This window comes from Bos taurus, chromosome 12 (genome assembly GCF_002263795.3).
Source record: "Bos taurus isolate L1 Dominette 01449 registration number 42190680 breed Hereford chromosome 12, ARS-UCD2.0, whole genome shotgun sequence".
Lineage (NCBI taxonomy): Eukaryota > Metazoa > Chordata > Mammalia > Artiodactyla > Bovidae > Bos > Bos taurus.
In genome coordinates, this window is record NC_037339.1 from 12,451,314 (window position 1) to 12,471,793 (window position 20,480).

The window sequence follows — 20,480 nt, forward strand, 5'->3', positions numbered from 1 at the left end:
ATAACAAGTATCTTAAAGTGAGAAGATGTCTTTTCTCCCCGTAGTTAGACGAGGTCTTTTGGGAATGTTTCAGTGTCTTCCTTCTCATCCTTTTCCCATCCTCCTTCCCCGCCCTGGCCATCACTGTGTGCACTCTCTGAAGACTCAGGGGAAAAAAAAGACTCGAGAGAATGTTAACCTGTGTAAACTTTATCCAAACTGAAGAGCATTGGCTTTTTACAAATTATGTCCTAAGTTTTGCCATAGACGTTAATTTCATTGTGAAACTTTTTCCTTCTTCCATTCATTTACTGTCCTAAAAGTCACTGTCTGAATCTGTAAAATAAATATAAATTTAGAATAATTTTCATGAACTGCTGAGGACAAGTAAGTAAACTCCCTAATCTCTGAAGCTGTCAAACACCTCGTGTAGTAGCAACGATGGTCTTCACGTAACTCCATGGATGCTGCGCCCACCGAGGCAGCTTCAGAACATCCTCAGTTATCAGTGATGGATGCCGTTCCAAGGAAAACCAGGGTTGTTTTTACCATTCATTTTCTAGTTCAGCTCTGTTCTTTTCTTCCTCTGGCAGTAATGGTAACAGCAGTAGCTGGAGCAGTCTTGGTTTAGAAGGAGATTTGTATGAGGACAATTTATCCTTTCCAACATCAGACAGGTTGGTCCAGTCCAGAAATCTAAACACTGATGAGTCTTTCACCACTAATGCATGATATCATATTCTTAAAAGAATGTGGGTTAGAGTGCCAACATGTATCAACCTGCTTTTCTTCTATATTTGATTCTGCTTGATAAATTTACATCTAATGAAAAAATTCAACTCTACTAAGATACGACTGACACCTAATTGCAAAATGTGTTACTTTTATGCATGTGTTGCACTGCTTGCTATTTTTCATTCTACCAATTACTGTTTCATTAAAAAGAGCTTGCTTCCTACAGGATTTCTGTTGTTTTGTTTTATTTTGTTTTGTTTCTGTATATAGTTTCATTTCATTTATAAGAAAAGTATAGGAAAAAATGTGTTTTTAACTGTTAAAAATATACAAATGGCATCAACCGAAGCACTAATAAATAATTACTCATGGCATTCTGTGATATTCAAATGCTGTGTTATCTAAAACCAAATTAGCATATTTTTGCTTTAAATTATTTTAAATTTTATTATGTGATTACTTGACACTCTGTATGTTGTGGTCAGGTAGAAATTCTATTACTGATAACTTCCCTTTAGGCATCATTGGCACTTGAGATTTTAACATGAAATGGTGTGAGAAGCAAAGCTTCCTTTTTATTGTCATTTCTCCCCTTTTTAAATGTCATATGTCATATTGTAACATTCATTTTTTGGTCACATTTTAAGAATTGACTTTAATACCATTATTAATTAAAGCTCTTTTTTTTTTTTTTTAACTGCTTTTGCTTCATTTGGTAAGTGATGGGCCAGATAATGATGAAGAGGAGCATCAGACTGATGTAGAAGGTAACTGGCTGTTTGTTTTTTAAAGTGTTTGCCTGTTTTTTGTATAAGGTATAAAGTTCTTTATGAAAGTCTTTAATTGTGCATTTTCATCAAATAGGCACTGTATTATTGTTGAGTTATCAGGGTTTTTACATTGCAAAACAAATTCTTTTTTGTTTAAATTCATTAATTTATTTGCCATTTTACTAGACTTGGAACATTCAAACAACACAAACATACCAAAAAAAAGACGTTTATTATAAGAATGTATATGGAGCCCTATCAGATGGGAAATACTAACTGAAGACTGTTAATAATAACAGAAAAAATCATTTTATAATTCCATAATGTTTTTTTTCCCCCTTCCCTTTTGGTTATTAATGTCTTTTGAGATCCCTTCAACACAATATTACTCATTTAAACTATTCAGTGTAACTTGAAATTATTTATTAGGACAAACATTGATTTATTTTTAAATTGTTTTCCATTAAAATTACAGAAGTTTGCAATTGGAGTAGACCCAGGAGAAGTTCTTGTCTACATTTCTTATTACACAGATAATAAAGGAATTGAAAGATGAAGAAATATTCCAAATCAGGGTATTCTTGAACTAATCTATCCAGTGTCAGATCTTTTGCTGAGCACCTTGTGTTATTTGCTAAACTAAAAGGAGGGGTACTCATCAGTATAAAGATGAACTACTTTAAAAGAAGTATTCAGTTATTTGAGGGAGAAATTTATAATAGTCTCTTCATATAATTTTGTTTAAAATATAAAATTCTTATATAATGAGATATAATTATTATAATTATCACATGTCAATTTGTTTTCCTTTTAAACTAGTTATTTCTAGAATTACTGTTTGATGTCAATCTTATAAAAATCAGTAAATAAAAGATATTTTTAAACCAGTTCTCCCTTCCATTAATTGCAGTCTTACACTCGCACATATATTTGAAGAAAATACTCATTTCTTCCTTTAATGATCATGGTTCCAAATGTGTAAATACTACAGTTCTGGAATGTGATTTGTAATTCTTAGTTAAATATATTAGAATGTCTTAAGCAAATATCAAAAACTTCTCATGTTGAAACTGAGTTTTCATTATATTTAGATGGGTGTTGAGTTTTTTTCCAAAAATCTGATTTTCCTTTATTTCTGAAAATACCAATGTAAGAATATTCATGTTTAGACATTAGTTTTTGAACCAGTGATTCTTTAATCATCTCTTTAGAAATAGGCAAACAGAAAATTGTAGGAACAAATTACTTAAAATGTACTTTCCACCTGGGTTTCCAGTTAGTTTTATTACCAATTGTATTTTTTTAATTTAGAAAGGTCATGTATCAGTTTTGAGTCCAAATCCTCAGACCTAAGATTATTATTATTTTAGTTCTAAAACCACTCCTAAGTAGCCATTTTTTATATAGGGTTTCTGGAAGTAAGTTTTTTTCCTCATCAGATACAAAGTAGGGGTGAAAAGGGAAAGTAAAAGTGAAAGTCACTCAGTCCGTGTCCGACTGTTTGAGACCACATGGACTATACAGTCCATGGAATTCTCCAGGCTCTAATACTGAAGTGGGTAGCCTTTCTTCTCCAGGGGGATCAGGCAGTATTTTTAGAGTTTTTGTTAGACTGTTTATACTTAGTTGCTCAGTCGTGTCCAACTCTTTGCGACCCCATGAACTGTTGCCCACTAGGCTCCTCTGTCCATGGGATTCTCCAGGCAACAATAGTGAAGTGGGTTCCATGCCCTCCTCTGGGGATCTTCTCAACCCAGGGATCGAACCCAGGTTTCCCGCATTGCAGGCAGATTCTTTACCATCTGAGCCAGCCAGGGAAGAATATTTGCTTTATTTTTTGCTGACTAAAAACAATTCAGAATTATGGAAATCCTAAGGCAACAAGCTTTATTTATTTATTTATTTTTGTTTGTAGTTGTAGGATATCAGTTCTTTCTCTTTTCACTAGAGTTGAATGACCTCTCTTAGAGATCACTCTTAGGCAACCAGACATCCTGAACTGAAAAATCAAGTGATACAGAGAACCTTTCAACTCCATGACCTCTGCAGAATTTATAGAATGGCCCAAAGACTATGGGACTGTTGTGTGCCAGACCCATTTTTGATTGAGAATCAGAGTGTGGAAAGGAAGGAAATGATAATACATTTATTTTAAGAGAATAGCATGAACCAATTTTTTTAAATGAAAAATCTTACAGGTCAGTAGGAACCCTAAAAATTAGTAGTGGTCTAAAATGCCCTCCCAACTGTAAAAAAAAATTAGGGACATTCACCAGCAAATGTCCATTACTTGTGCAAATTGGTGTGGTGTCTGCCTACATCCCCGCTTCCTGCTGCTTGTGGGGGAGGCCCGGGCCTCAGCACTGCTGGTTGCTCAGCCACCACTAAGCAGTGGTATTCAACACAGGATATTGGTTTAGTTTTATAGTCAACAGAGATTCACCTTTTGTTATGTTGAAAACATAATTTTATTAAAAAACAAAACAAAACAAAACTTGAGAACAGTGTCTTATAAGACTGTATCAGAAAAGTCCGTGGTTTGGTTTTGTGGATGTAAGTGTTGCATATGACTTCCCCCCCACCCCACCCCCCCCACCCCCCCCCCCCCGCCATATTTTGCCTGAAAAGTGAAGTGATTAAGAGCATGGAGCCAGATTGCCAATGTTAATATCCTGACTCAACTGTGTCCCACCTGTGAGACTCTTGGTCTGTCTCTACCCCTGATCCCTCACCTGTAAAATGAGATGATGGCAGTTCCCTCCTCCTAGGGTGCTTGTGAGGGGTGAGGGCGTTAGTGTGTATAAAGAGCTTAGAACAGCACTTAGGCTGTAATGTGTGTGATCCGAGTATTCACTCCTGCTGCTGTTTCTCTTAGTTCAGAAAGCTTTCTGAAAGTCCATTTAATATATTTGTGTTTTGATTGTAATTGTAGCATTTTAGTTTTATTTGCTATACTTGTGGATTATATTTTGACATAAATTATGGCATTTGTGAATTGCCAGTTGAATTCAGTGCCTCAGAATAGAGTTTTGCATTGTGCTGTCACAGATGATCAAACTGTTTCTTTATTTTAGCATTATTTTGCCCTTTCGAAGTAATGCTTTAGTTGGTGTTACGGTGCAGTTACGAAAAGATTATTTTTTGGAAAATTCCTTGGAATCTTAAGAAATGGAAAATGTTTATATATCCTTAGAAACCAGAGAACTGACAGTTGAATTGATGGATTTCACTACATATTGCTTAAAAATTTAAATTTTAGGTTTGGAGCAAGATGGAAAGACTCTGCTAATTACAAATATTGACATGGAGCCATGCACAGTAGACCCCCAGCTAAGGATTATTCTTCAGTGGCTCGTTGCTTCTGAGGCAGAAGTTGCAGAACTTTATTTTCATGACTCTACAAAGAAGGAGTTTATGCAAGTAAGTACCTACCTTGTAGGGTGGGTATGAGGGCACAGTGTATGCTGCTCTGTGTCACACAGTTGATCTGATAAGATGCCCACTGATAGCAAATGGGCAGATGCCCAGGCATTAGAGTCCAGTGCTTGGGCTCAGATACCAGCTCTGCCGTAGTCGCAGTGTGACCTTGGGCGGTTCACTAGTCGCAGTCTTTTTATCTGGACTGTGGAAATGAGCATAGAATTTACCTGGCAGAGGTTTGTGAGGATTAAATATAGCACTGTTAAAAGGTGCTTAATCCAGTGCCTGGCACATCCTAAATTCTCAAAGCTGGGTGTCTTTAATAAGCATTTCATGTGCTCATATGAAAAGATTGAGTTATTCTTTGTACTTAATTGATGCATAATTATGCCTAGTAATGAGTATGTCTCTTCTGTTAATCCAGTGTCATTAGTATGAGAAGCTAGCATAAGCAAAAGCCCATAAAAGTTTATAAACATTTAATAAGGGATAATAGTTCACTTTGAGCATTTAGTAGGGTTCTAATAATAAAACATTCAGATTAGGTGCATTAAGAGAATATTTTTATTGATAATTTACTGTGTACCAGTTACATTATTAGCCAAAATTTTTCGTTTGCAGCCTTAAGGTTTTTGTCCAGGACTTTTCTTTATCAGAACTTTAATTTAATCTTATTATATAATGTAGAATAGTTCAAAGAATAACCAATATAAAATGATTAATAGTAACAAAAAAGGAATTGTCAAGTTACTCTTGATTTCCAGTTCAGAATTTTCAAAAATATTATTGAAAGAAGTATGTGAAAAAGATATATTAAAAAATTGTTTTTTGTATTTTGTTGTTTTTATTTAGACTTCTTGAATTTTTCCAGCATAGATTTCTGTTCAGAGGCAGAGGGAGAAAATAAGACAGAAAATAAGTTCAGGAAATGAATTGTCAAGGGGAAAAAATGGGTAGGGAAAGTATTAGAACTGACTATATGGAAGCAAGCATTTTCAAGTCGTTTAGTCTTAGATAAATTGAGGACTAAGGAAGGCCTTAGGCAGAGCTGAGTGTAATGGTGCTGAGGTAAGGGAACCGCATCCCCACATAACCTAAGAAAACATTCTTGCAGTTCCTCAAAAAGTCAAACACAGCATTATTATATAACCCAGAAATTCTCCACCTAGGTCTGTACCCAAGAGGAATGAAAACATATGTCCAAGGTGGTGTTATTTGTAATAGACCAAAAGTGGAAACATCGTAAATGTCCATTAACTGATGAATAAAATGTGGTCTGTCCATGCAGTGGAATATTGTCAGTAAAAAGGAATGAAGTAGAGACATGCTACACCCTGGAGGTGGAGGACCCTTGAAGTCATTATGCTAAGTGAAAGGAGCCACGTCACAGAAGGCCATATATTTTGTGATTCCATTAAAATGAAATGGCCAAAATAGGCAAATCTATAAACTGAAAGTAGATTAGTGATTGCCTCGAGTTGACGGGGTTGGGCGGAATGGGCAGTGATTATTAACAGGTAGGACTTTTTTTGGTATAAAGATATCCTAATGTTTGTGGTGATGTTGCATTCAACTCTGTGAATACACTAAAAACCATTGGCTGGTCTATTTTAAATGGGTGAATTGTGTGGTATGTGAATTATATCACAGTAAAACTATTTTTGAAAGGTTAAGCATATTTATATTACAAACAATTCGTTTTTATAGAACTAAATAGGAAAAAAATCTGAGTTGAAGACATATTTAGATTGGTGATGATAGTTTAAACCTGTATTTTTATACTTAAAAAAATGAGGTATAATTGATATATAACACCATATTAGTTTCAGGTGAACAACATAATGATATTTGTTCATACTACAAAATGACTGCCATAGTATTTAATTTTTATTTACTTTTTTTCTGAAACATGAACATTTCTTACGTGTTTCTTTTGAGCCTGGAGTGCGTATTCCAGGGGAGAAAGCCACACTGTACGTTGTGGAAGGAAGATCCACATCCTTTTATTAAGCTTGACATTGTCTTTATTATTTTATGTTCCCAGTTGAGGGTGTGGCAGATGTATTTAGTTCAGTTCAGAGTTTCCTGTAGAGATGGAGCCTCTCCACGCCCACACAGACACTGTGCTGGGTGAGGTTTGTGGGGTTCTGGCTCCCGCAATCCCAAAGTGTCACTCTGTGGAGGAGAGTATTTATAAAACCCAGGAAGGAAAAATGTTTAATTTGTGTAAAGAGTGGTGGTTTAGGGGAGAATACCTTGTTATAACTGGGAAACAGTATTTTGCTGCAAACAGCAGTTTGATCCAGTGTTATAAATAAAAATGAAAACTTTATTGTTAAAAAATTGCTTTTGGTTAATGTTTGGCTTATCTTCCTTTTTTACTAGCTTACAAAACGGCTACAGGAAAAAGGGTGGAAGGTGGGAGACCTCCTGCAGGCTGTGCTTAAATACTATGAGGTGGTGGAGAAGACATCCAGTGAGGAGAGATGCAAGTCCCTGTTTGATTGGCTCTTGGAAAATGCATAGAACAAACTCCAAACCAGTAAATTTTATTATTTGTTTTGGGAGAGGAAGAAAAGACACATAGGGTAAAATTTGAGTAGTGAATATTAACATTTAAAGTGAATTGGGAGGAAAGTAAATAGCTATTAAGTGTGTTGTGTCATCATATGGTGTATATAGTTCATACTTTCGTAATCTGTCAGATATTATCTTCATTTATTCTTCTGTACACATGTGCAGTGTGTTAAGTAAGACCCTAAGAACATGTATTTGAAGGAAGGTCTGACTGTGAGGCTTTCAGGAACATTGACTGATGACGGCGTTCTTTTCGCATCCAAATAGTGCTGCTAGAAATTGCACTGAGGTGGCTGAAGGTGGGTTCCAGGGATAAAGAGTTATAATTTTGCTCCTTTACAAGCAAATGGTTTCCTGTTAATAACAAATCTGACATCAAAAAAAACAGCATTGAGGCTAATTTATTTTTCTGACATCTTTTTCTATTTTTAAGGGTCAGTTTTATTTTCATGGTTCAGCTATTGGTATTTTTTTGAATCCCCCAAGTTATTTAATTTCTTATAAACTGTAGTTTAGGTTTCTATAAATACTATAAATGATAGTTTCCCCAGCCTTTCATTAAATGATCTTATTTGCTAATGTTTCCAGTTGTTCTGGCATGAAAGTGAGTGAGTGAGTGTGTGTGTGTGTGTGTATTTGTGTGTATGTAAAGGAGAACTTAAACCTTGCTAGTGGTGGGTACCCTCTTTTATTTTACTCTTTTCTGGTCACAAACCCGCTGTTAACATTAAAAAGGTGCTTTAAAATAAAATGTCTATAAAGATTGTGCAGTAAGAATTTTTCTTTTTTGACTATTTTGAGTCCCCACCTTATTCTTTAAATGAAAATAAAGGTGCAAAACATATTGAAATTTTAAAACTTAATGTTCATTTGGAAATGCATTTAGAGAAGCCCAATAATTGTTTTCTCTGTTGGGATTTTGAAAACCTTTAGCAAGGATTTTTAAATTAAAACTCCACTTTAGCAGGGATAAGCTTTTTCTAGGAAAAACGGGACCTTCCCACCAACCCCTTCCCCAGTAAAATGTATCTGTACTGTTTTGTAAAGTCCTCTGATACAGTCTTTCTGGGCTCTGCATTTTGTTCCACTCGTCTTTAGTAACTGCGAGTTGACTTGAATAGAGGACCAGGATTGTGTTTTGTATGAGGGTATGTGCATGTGAATTTTTGATTCTTCCATTAGCAGATTTTTAATTGAGAGGAAATCATTTTTGTTGAAGGCTTTTGGTTTTGCTCTCACTTTTTCTTTTTTTCCTGAGAACTGACTCTTCTGGAAGCTGCACAAAGTATCGAGGACAGTAGCACCTGCAGGGGACAAGGAACAGGGCACTTGCATTGATTTGAATTACAGTTATGGCAGGAAATCATTGCTTCTTAAGAAAAATGCCAAAATCTATTTAAATGTTTTGAGGTTACACTTACAGAAGCTTCTATTTTTCTCAATTTAAGATGAAGAAATAGAGCAGGCCTTAAAAATAAATTTTGCTAAAGTTTCTTCGGGCATTTTTTAAGGTTGGAGAAATGTAGGAAATGTATGTAAGCAGAATTGATTCTGTCTTTAGCTTCTTAGAATTTGATCTGCAGCAGCACTGGACTAGGTTCTTAATTGTTAGGAAGCAGGTTGTTATAACATAGATTAATTGATTATTAAGCTTAGGTTGAATTTTTACAAGTGTATAGCTATCAAATTGTGTTTGGTATTTTCAGTGTATGTACGGGTGTTATTAACAGCAAAACTGAGTTCTGAATTTCTTTTAAGCTAAAGTGACAATATGTTAGTTCTGTAAAACTCTCTACTTGAAAACGTTGATTTCCTGTATGGTAAGGTTTTCCTCCTGTCTTTGTTTTTGTTCGTTTTCTGGAGCTGTGCTGGATTCCGAGTTCCCTGTTCAGCCACTGTGGCCCAACAGACCAGTCCTTGGACCCTGGTGTGTATAGTACTGATGACAGTGGAGCTCCACACATAGCGGTTCAGTGCAGGGATGTAGAGAAAAACGTTAAACGTTGGCAAACGTGAAAGGAAGCGGGAGTTAAGCTTCCTTATATAGAGAGAGAACATTGGAGTTTAGAACAGTATCTTTTAATCAAGAACAGTCTAAACTTACTTTGTTTAAAGGCACTTTGTGATTTTTCCAAAGATGTAGATCTATTTGGTTGCTTAGCCTTCAGAACAGATCTGTTTGTCGAGGACAACTCTTATTTTGTTAAAAATCTATTTGATGTAATTTTATTATGATACTGTAATATTGCCATTCTGCATACTTTGGCCCTTATGAATATCATGTCTTACAGAACTGTTAAAGTTGTGATGTGCTTTGGGTTGAATTTTCTGTTGTATCAGTTTCAGAACCATTGGAGAACTGTGAAAAAAAAGTGAAGGAAGCCTTGGATGGGGTTTTTAGAACATTGTTTCAGATGGAACTTCTTTTTCCAAGCCAAGTTTAAAATTCCATTTATATTTGGGGTATTAACTCATTTTGATTTTGATTTATTTCCTGATTTTCACAAAAGGAATGATTCATTTATAAATCACAGAAGAACATTACAGTATCTCTGGGATGGTTTAACACAGTTTAATAGTTTAATGGAGTTTTAAAATCTTTGAGAACATTTACTCAGTGAATATATGTGATAACATCTTCATAGTTTGACAACCATTCCATTTACCCTTTTAGATATTTGATAGGAATTAATTCAACTCATAATACTTCCATTTTGCTTAAATAAAGGTTTTATTTTGCTGGTAGGAGAAGTTAGTTATTAAATGCACCAGGTATAAAGTAAAAGATGGTTTACCCACGTGGTTTTGATATCACGCACATTCCCCAGATGCAGTGTTTAACCTTGACTCATCACCAGGGTCTAGACTCAGATTAGTAAATATTCCTCTCTCACAATTAAAATGATCAATTTCCCATCAGTCTGTTGCTTTAAATTTTATTTCTTCAAGAGAAACTTTCCACAGAATTAAGAAAAATAATAATGCATCCATATTCAGGGTGTAGGGAAAATTCTTTCCATTTCAAGCTCTGTCCACCCGTCACCAGCACAAGAGAAGTAGAGCTTCCCTGGGAATTACGAAGCTGTGCTCAAGTGAAATGCTTTTTTCCTCACTCTCGTTTGAGGCCCTGCATACATTGACTAACTCACCGTATTCCTGCTCTGGAGATGCAGACGCAGTGTTGGTCACACTTGTCACTTTATATATTTATTTTTTTTCTACCATCCATGTACATTCCTTTCACAGGGGTAGAATCATAGGTCTAGAAGTTCATTGTCTTGTTTTTTGTTGTAATGTTTGAACACTATTTAATATCAGGTTTTAATATTGCTGGATTTGCTACCTTTTGTTACTTGTGCAGTGTTAATAGTAATAATTCACATTCTTGTTTAATATACCAGCTATAGAGCAAAAGCAGCTTTGAATAATTATAGCTGTTTATTTGACTGTGCTGAATTATTCCGTTAAGATCTTGTATAACAGTAACTTTTTTCTTTTGCTTTTTCAGTAATTTAATATGTTCATTTACCAAAATATGAACTTCAGGATGCACTAAAATTTTGTTTTTGCAGTGGCTCAAAAATAAACATTTCAGAAATTACTTTTGTAATAATTTGCGATCAATTGTTCTTTTATTTTTTCCAATTGTTTAAGTCTGTGATGTTTCTCTCCCAATTAAGAATTTCCCAATAAACTTAAGAGATGCCTGACTTTGGTTTTCAATCTGTAGTATCTTGTTAACACACTCAATACTGGACTAAAACAAAAGCATAGAAGGCACATCAAACAGCCTCTACGTTTCTAACATTATTTTAAAGAAGAACGGAAGCTAGAGTATTTGTAATTGGACACTGAATCCTAAGTTTTTATTTGAGTGCCTCTGAATGCTGACAGGATGACTTGACAGGCTGTTTGCCTTTTGGATTTTAGTGCAAAGTAGAATATTGTGATTGCCTTGAATATAAGTGTGTTAGGGAATTCTCCAGTCTGGACCGAGCACTTCTTCCATAGGATATAGAGATCAGACCTTTGTCATGCTGTATAGTATCAGGTACTTCAAAGCTAGGTGCTTGATTATTTATTACTAATGGAATTTGACTTTAAGTGTCTTCAGCCTTGGAATTAGTGATCTTCTAGCTTTTCATGAATGTTTCAAAATGTTAGGAAATAATGATCACATATAATGGCTTGGGTATGAGTACATCTCAGGAACCAAGAAAACAAAATGCTCTCAAGCTATAAGATTCTTTTGACTGTAATTCCAAAGAGGAAAAACATTTCAAAAGGAATGGGACCTTGTGACAAATGACATTTGAATACCTTTGCAGCAGCATTTATTTACAGCAGAAACAGTAAAGAGTTTAGGAAGTTGCATTTTGGGAGGCAGTGGTGGTTGCATTTTTCCCTCTTATTTGAGATCTGTGTTTCAGCTGGGATAAGGAGGGAGGATGAGAGACAAGCCTTGAAGAAGTACCTCACATTTAAAGTATGAAAGATGGAAGAGCCACATACCCCAGGATGAATATACTCTTGGTGCTTTTTTGCAAAGAGGGTAGGAGTAAAAACCTCAGAGCCTTTAGCAGCAGCATTTACAACAGAAACAAGAGTTCAGGAAGGCTGCCCCTTGGGAGTGGAGTGGTGATGGTTTTCTTCTCTGTCCTTAGTAGTTTTGTAATCACCTCACCTTCATTTTACTGTTGTGCTCTGGAGCAAGAAGGGTAATATTTTAGGTTGGAAAGAGATGAAAAGAGACATCGCAAGAGGATTGAAGCTTCAAATTTGACATTTTAGGTCTTTCCCTCCCTGCCTTTCCCCATCCTGCACCCCATGTTATCTTTTAAACAGACACTTCGATTTTTTAGTTTAGAGCAAGGGATTAAAACCGGGCTCCTTGGTCCAACGTGAGATCTGATTTTTAAAATAATTGCCAACACTTAAAAATAAGGAGATTTCACATTTAAATAGGTTTTGTATTTCAGCATCTCTTGAAGCATTGGATGCCATGGAGTACTGATTGGGGGCTTCCCAGGTGGTGCTAGTGGTAAAGAAACCCGCCTGCCAATGCACAAGACATGAGAAACACTGGTTTGATCCCTGGGTCAGGAAGGTCCCCTGGAGGAGAGCTTGGCAACCTGCTCCAGTATTCCTGCCTGGAGAACCGCATGGACAGAGGAATCTGGTGGGTTGCAGTCCATTGGCTCGCACAGAGCTGGAACAGTCAACTGAAGCAGCTTTGCATGCACGCACGCACTTGACTGGACTCCCGTGTGGCAGCAGTTTGACAGGAGCTGCATAATGGTTGCTCCTGTAGTCCAGCCTTGTGTTTTTCTTGGCCAGTGGCCTGACATGCTTCACTTTACTCACTTGTGTTGTCTGCTGGGGCCCTATAGGAGTTTGAGATGCAAACTGACTTAAAGCAGATGAGTTACTTGATGTGTTTAGAAAATCTGAATGATTCTCTAACAGCTCTTTGCTTCTCTAGGATTGTGCAGAGATGGGAAGGAGAGTCTAGAAATTACAGACTTGGTGAGTTTATTGCTCTTGAACAGGGAACAGATCCTAATTATTAAGAGCACGTAGAGACGAAAGAAGGGAAAGCCAGCCTGGCTCTGCCAAGAGCAGATTCAGTTTACATTTCCTTTTTCAACAGAACTACCCTGCGGGCATGATGGAATACCAGAGATATAGTATCTATTTTAATGAGGCATTTTATACGGATAAAGGAATGACAAATTGTGTCTTCCTGACTTTTTGAGAAGGCACAACAGTTCGATTAGCAGTCTGCTCAACAGTGCGTTGAAAGAGAATAGCTTCAAGTGCTGGTTAACCATCAAATCTAGAAATTCATATTTTTCTAAGCTATTTTTCAAGAGTGATCATAAAAATTAAGGTAATTTCCAGTTGACTGAAACAGTTTATGTTTACCTCTGTTGAGAAGAAAAACTACTGAAGTGGATACTATTTTTCTAAGAAGGAAATTGAACTCTAAAGAAACAGGGTTAGCAGCATTTAAAAAAAATAAGAAAACGAAAGCCACCCAAAAGCAACACTTATTCACATAATCCTGTTTACCATTATGGCAAGCATTCCATGTCATTGAATCCAGACATCAATCTTATTGTTATGATTCCTATTTTTCCTGTGAGAAAACTCAGGCTCAGGTTGAAATTTTTTACAGCAGGGATAGTTGTGATGCCCTGATCTCCCAGGCTCCAGAGCCTGAGTTCTGCTCGTCACACTACATTGTTTCACCATAATTAAAAACCAAAATACAAAAACATGATGGAACCACCTGTAAGAATACATGTTGCTAAATTGTCTCTGACTCCTTTGTGACCTCATAGACTGTAGCTCACCAGGCTCCTCTGTCCATGGGGTGGGTTTACATCTGTCTAGTTCCAGAAAAACATCTTTCTGCTTTATTGACTATACCAAAGCCTTTGACTGTGTGGATCACAAGAAACTTTGGAAAATTCTGAAAGAGATGGGAATACCAGACCACCTGACCTGCTTCTTGAGAAACCTATATGCAGGTCAGGAAGCAACAGTTAGAACTGGACATGGAACAACAGACTGGTTCCAAATAGGAAAAGGAGTACGTCAAGGCTGTATATTGTCACCCTGCTTATTTAACTTCTATGCAGAGTACATCATGAGAAACGCTGGGCTGGATGAAGCATAAGCTGGAATCAAGATTGCCGGGAGAAATATCAATAACCTCAGATATGCAGATGACACCACCCTTATGGCAGAAAGTGAAGAAGAACTAAAGAGCCTCTTGATGAAGGTGAAAGAGGAGAATGAAAAAGTTGGCTTAAAGCTCAACATTCAGAAAACAAAGATCATGGCATCTGGTCCCATCACTTCATGGGAAATAGATGGGTGTCAGACATGGGAAATAGAAACAGTGTCAGACATTATTTTTTCGGGCTCCAAAATGACTGCAGATGGTGACTGCAGCCATGAAATTAAAAGACGCTTACTCCTTGGAAGGAAAGTTATGACCAACCTAGATAACATATTCAAAAGCAGAGACATTACTTTGCCAACAAAGGTCCGTCTAGTCAAGGCTATGGTTTTTCCTGTGGTCATGTATGGATGTGAGAGTTGGACTGTGAAGAAAGCTGAGTGCTGAAGAATTGATGCTGTTGAACTGTGGTGTTGGAGAAGACTCTTGAGAGTCCCTTGGACTGCAAGGAGATCAAACCAGTCCATCCTAAAGGAAATCAGTCCTGGGTGTTCATTGGAAGGACTGATGCTGAAGCTGAAACTCCAATACTTTGGCCACCTGATGCAAAGTGTTGACTCATTGGAAAAGACTCTGATGCTGGGAGGGATTGGGGGCAGGAGGAAAAGGGGACATCAGAGGATGAGATGGCTGGATGGCATCACTGACTTGATGGACATAAGTTTTGGATGAACTCTGGGAGTTGGTGATGGACAGGGAGGCCTGACGTACTGCGATTCATGGGATCGCAGAGTTGGACACGACTGAGCAACTGAACTGATATTATCTATTGATATCTATTGATAACGTGTCTATTTATATCCATATTTATTTATACCTATTTATCTTCTATTGAGAAAGATTTATTTTAAAGCATTAATTCACATGATTGTGAAGGCTGGTAAGTCCAAAATCTAAGTGGGCAGCAGCAGGCTGGAGACCCAGGGAAGAGTTGATGTTGTAGCTCTAGTCCAGAGGCAGCCTGCTGGAAGAATTCCCTCTTTTAGGGGGAGGGGACTTCAGTCTGTTTTCTCGTAAGATCTTCAACTGGCTGGATGAGGCCCACCCACACAATGGAGTGTCATCTGCTTTACTCAGAATCTACTGATTGGAATGTTCATCCCATTAAAAAGAATTCCTTTTCAGGTAAATATATCTGCACTCCAGACATGTGTGACCAAGTATCTGGCCCTGTGGCCTAGCCAAACTGAAGCATTTTTCCTTAACCATCACACCAAACTTTTGGGCATGACCAGAGTGAAGACCTCAGATGACTACACCCACAGTATCAAAGTGAAGTTGGGGTTGGGGGAACAGCTTTCCCACTCTGGGGCTTGGAAGAAAACTTCTCTAGAACTTTGGCAGTGACTCAAGTTAAAAATCTTTCGTGAGACTTGATAGGCTAACACTCATGTGAGCAGTTTCTCAAAAAGTCAAAGTTATATAATTCAACAATTCTATTCCTAAGGAGATTCTCAAGGGAAATAAAAACACAGATTTCTACAAAAACTTGTGCATGAATATTTATAGAACTATTCATAACAGTCCCAAAGTAGAAACAACTGTCAGTTGATGAATAGATAAACAAAATGTTTATCCATAAAATATTCAGTCATTAAAAGGAATGAAGTAGTGATACACATTACAACATGGATGAACCTTAAAAATGCTATGCTAAGTATAAGAAGGCAGACACAAGTGGTCACATGTTATGTGATGCAATTTATGTATAATGTCCAGAATAAGCAAATCCAAAGTGACACTTAATTGTTTCCAGGGTCTGGAGAAAGAAGGGAACGTAGAATGACTGTTAGTGGGTTTCCTTTGGGTGATGGAAATGTTCTGGAATTATATAGATTGAGAAGGCAATGGCAACCCACTCCAGTACTTGCCTGGAAAATCCCACGGGCAGAGGAGCCTGGTAGGCTGCAGTCCATGGGGTCGCGAAGAGTCAGACATGACTGAGTGACTTCACTTTCACTTTTCACTTTCATGCATTGGAGAAGGAAATGGTGACCCACTCCAGTGTTCTTGCCTGGAGAATCCCAGGGACGGGGGAGCCTGGTGGGCTGCCATCTATGGTGTTGCACAGAATTGGACACGACTGAAGTGACTTAGCAGCAGCAGCAGTGGTTGAAGAAATCAACCATCAATATTCATTGGAAGGACTGATGTTGAAGCTGAAGGTCCAATACTTTGGACTCCTGATGTGAAGAGCCGACTCATTTGAAAAGACTGTGATGCTGGGAAAGATTGAAGGTAGGAAGAGAAGGGGACAGTGGAGGATGAGATGGTTGGATAGCATTACCAACTCAATGGACATGAGTTCACGAAAACTGCGGGAGATAGTGAAGGACAGGGAAGCCTGGTGTGCTGCAGTCCATGGGGTTGCAAAGGGTTGGACTTTTGAGACTTAGCGACTGAAAGTCCGACATGTCTTAGCAACTGAAAAACCATAACAAGTGGTTGTACAACTCTGAATAAAGATGACTGAATTTTATATTTAAAAGGATGAATTTTGTGTGATAAAAGTTATAAGGAAATAGTTTTAAAAAACAAGTAAAAACTTCTAAAATTAAAAAAATAATGGAGCCAAAAAACTCAAGAGTTTAATAGCAGATTAGTCATGGCTTAGAATATTGAAAAAAAATGTCCAGAATGCAATGTAGAAAGACAAAGATGTGATATATTAAAGTTTAAGTGACCAGGAGGGAAAGGACAACTAATAAAAGGAGAATAGGGCATGAACAGGATCAATAGCTGAAAAGATGATTGTTGGGAATTTCCTAGAAATGATGAATGAACCACTCAGTTTCAAAAAACCTAACAATTCTTAAGTAAAAACAATATACATATTAGATTTCCCAGGTAAACCTATACACATACTTGTCTACTTTTCTGGATTATTCAATAAGCAAGCTAAAATAAATTTCTAGGATTGCCAGTAAAAGAATATACAATTTATATATATTTAAAACTAGTGGAGAAAAAAGATTAGAAGCCAAGAAAAAATAGAAAAACAACTGGGGCAAAAAGTGAAAAGCACAAAGTAAGATGGCAGATCTAAATCTCACTTCCTTCATCCCTCACAGGTGTTCCTGAGAGCACCCCCTCCCAGTAAACTTCCTTCCAGGAACATCCTGGTCTGTTTGCAGGGCAACCTCATCTGTGAAATGAGGACAACTGCTTTGGAAAAGGATGATTACTTAGTTAAGGTGGACGTGTGTGTGCCCTGTGACATGTCTACCCTTATATGGAAGCTTTAGAGAAAATCTTGCTTATGAAGACCAGGAGATGTGTACAAGTGTTTATCAATAGTGTAAGTTATGGTATGTTCATCCAGTGGAATAGTCCACAGTGGTAAAGAAGGATGACAGATACATGCTTCAACATAGACACGCTGCAAAAAACAGCAAAAGAAGCAAGTCACAGAAGAATATAAAAGAGTGAGTCCATCTACATAAGGTTCAAAAACAGGCAAAACTATGTTCAGTTGACCCTCTATATCTGTGGGTTACGTGCCCCTGGATTCCAACCAACTGTAGATTGAAAATACCTTTTTAAAAGCCCCAAAATTTCCAAAAAGCAAAATTTAAATTTGCTGCATGTCTACAACAGTTTACATAGCATTTACATTGTGTTTACAGCAATTTGCTTTGTATTTACATTGTATTAGGTCTTACAAGTGATCTAGAGTTGATTTAAAGTATACAGGAAGATGTGCATAGGTTAAATGCAAATATTAGGCTACACTACTTTATAGAAGGGGTGTCAGCATCTGTACATTTTGGCATACAAGGGACTTGTGGAATAATCCTCTGATGATTGAATTATGTTGTAATATATACATCTACACATACATGTATGGGCTTCCCCGGTGGCTCAGTGGTAAGGAACCCACCAGCCAGTGCAGGAGATGCAGGACATGCACGTTCAATCCGTGGGTTGGGAAGATCCCCTGGAGGAGGAAATGGCAACCCACTCTGGTATTTTTGCGTGGGAAATCCCATGAACAGAGGAGCCTGTCACAAAGAGTCTGACATGGCAACTGAGCATGCGTGCACACATATATGTATATATACCATACATTCATTAAAAATTTTATTGTATTTTCGGCTGTGCTGGGTCTTCGTCGCTGCATGCAGGCTTTCTCTGTTTGTGGTGAGTAGAGGCTACTCTCTTGTTGAAGTGCATGAGCTCACTGCGGCGGCTTCTCTCGTTGAGCATGGTTCTCGGGCTCTTGGACTCAGTAGTTGTGCAAGGGCTTAGTTGCTTCACGTGTGCAATCTTCCAGACCAGGGACTGAACCCGTGTTCACTACATTAGCAGGCAGATTCTTAACCGCTGGACTACCAGGGAAGTCCCATACAACCACTTAATAATCAAGTATGGCAGCGGAACCAGATATCAAATTGCCAACATCCGCTGGATCATGGAAAAAGCAAGAGAGTTCCAGAAAAACATCTATTTCTGCTTTATTGACTGCCAAAGCCTTTGACTGTGTGGATCACAATAAACTATGGAAAATTCTGAGAGAGATGGGAATACCAGACCACCAGATCTGCCTCTTGAGAAATTTGTATGCAGGTCAGGAAGCAACAGTTAGAACTGGACATGAAACAACAGACTGGTTGCAAATAGGAAAAGGAGTATATCAAGGCTGTATATTGCCACCCTGTTTATTTAACTTATATGCAGAGTACATTATGAGAAACACTGGACGGGAAGAAACACAAGCTGGAATCAAGATTGCCAGGAGAAATATCAGTAACCTCAGATATGCAGATGACACCACCCTTATGGCAGAAAGTGAAGAGGAACTAAAAAGCCTCTTGATGAAAGTGAAAGAGGGCAGTGAAAAAGTTGGCTAAAAGCTCAACACTCAGAAAATGAAGGTCATGATATCTGGTCCCATCACTTCATGGGAAACAGATGGGGAAACAGTGGAAACAGTGTCAGACTTTATTTTTGGGGGCTCCAAAATCACTGCAGATGGTGACTGCAGCCATGAAATTAAAAGACACTTACTCCTTGGAAGGAAAGTTATGACCAACCTAGATAGCATATTCAAAAGCAGAGACATCCCTTTGCCAACAAAAGTTCGCCTAGTCAAGGCTATGGTTTTTCCAGTGGTCATGTATGGATGTGAGACTTGGACTGTGAAGAAGACTGAGCGCTGAAGAATTGATGCTTTTGAACTGTGGTGTTGGAGAAGACTCTTGAGAGTCCCTTGGACTGCAAGGAGATCCAACTGGTCCATTCTGAAGGAGATCAGCCCTGGAATTTCTTTGGAAGAAATGATACTAAAGCTGAAACTCCAGTACTTTGGCCACCTCATGTGAAGAGTTGACTCATTGGAAAAGACTCTGATGCTGGGAGGGATTGGGGGCAGGAGGAGAAGGGGACGAGAGAGGATGAGATGTCTGGATGGCATCACTGACTCGATGGACGTGAGTCTGAGTGAACTCCAGGAGTTGGTGATGGACAGGGAGGCCTGGCATGCTGCGATTCATGGGGTCGCAAAGAGTCGGACACGACTGAGCAACTGAACTGAACTGAACTGAAGGTACCAGTGATGTTCTGTTTATGAGAGGTAGATCCCTGGATGTTCACTTTATAATTTTTCTTCAAATTATACACATTCTTTTATAACACTTAAAATTTCACACCCAAAATATTCATTCAAAACAGATTACTCAACAGAATTTGTTCAAAGAGGTTGCGGGGCATGTTAATTAGGTGTTTTCTCAAATGTTTCTAAAAACAACTTTGAAGAAAAATTCAGTTTTTAAGCACAACTGAAGATTAAAGGGGAAAAGCTGAAAACTTCTCTGTTTCCCAAATTGTGCCCTGAAAAGGTACGCATTACCAAGGCTTTCTGCTTGTCAGCCTCTTGGAGTTGGGGCGGGTGGCAGTGAGGGAGGAGGGGAGAGAAGCCGCGGCTGCCTTCTCTCTATGTCTGTCCTGCATTTCCTGGTCTGTATTCCCACATCTGGACTCCACCCCAGCTCCTGACACAAGCTGGGTTTATCCACTCTTGTTGTTTAGCCACTAAGTTGTGTCCGACTCTTTTACTACCTCGTAGCCACCTGCTGGGCAGGAGAGGCAGAAGACGTGGGTTCCATCCCTGGGTCAGGAAGATCCCCTGGAGGAGGCAATGGCAACCCAGTCCAGTATTCTTGGGCTACAGTCTATGGAGTCACAAATAGCTGGACGTCTGAGGGACTGGGCAGGGACTGTAGCCCACCAGGCTCCTCTGTCCATGGGATTCC

General features: G+C 38.0%; 1 protein-coding gene across 5 annotated transcripts in view; it reads left to right on the plus strand.

Annotated features, from left to right (window-relative positions):
- Positions 1-11,191, plus strand: part of AKAP11 (A-kinase anchoring protein 11) — a 51,797-nt gene extending 40,606 nt beyond the window's left edge. For 4 of the 5 annotated variants that reach the window (XM_025000027.2, XM_025000026.2, XM_059892195.1 and 1 more), the window contains 4 exons: positions 573-656; positions 1,435-1,481; positions 4,744-4,904; positions 7,290-11,191. In XM_025000027.2, the coding sequence (XP_024855795.1) occupies positions 573-656; positions 1,435-1,481; positions 4,744-4,904; positions 7,290-7,430 (433 nt within the window). In that variant the 3' untranslated portion in view covers positions 7,431-11,191. The remainder of the gene's footprint in view (positions 1-572; positions 657-1,434; positions 1,482-4,743; positions 4,905-7,289) is intronic. The other variant, XM_005213692.5, reaches the window with a different exon arrangement.
- Positions 11,192-20,480: the final 9,289 nt, after the last annotated feature.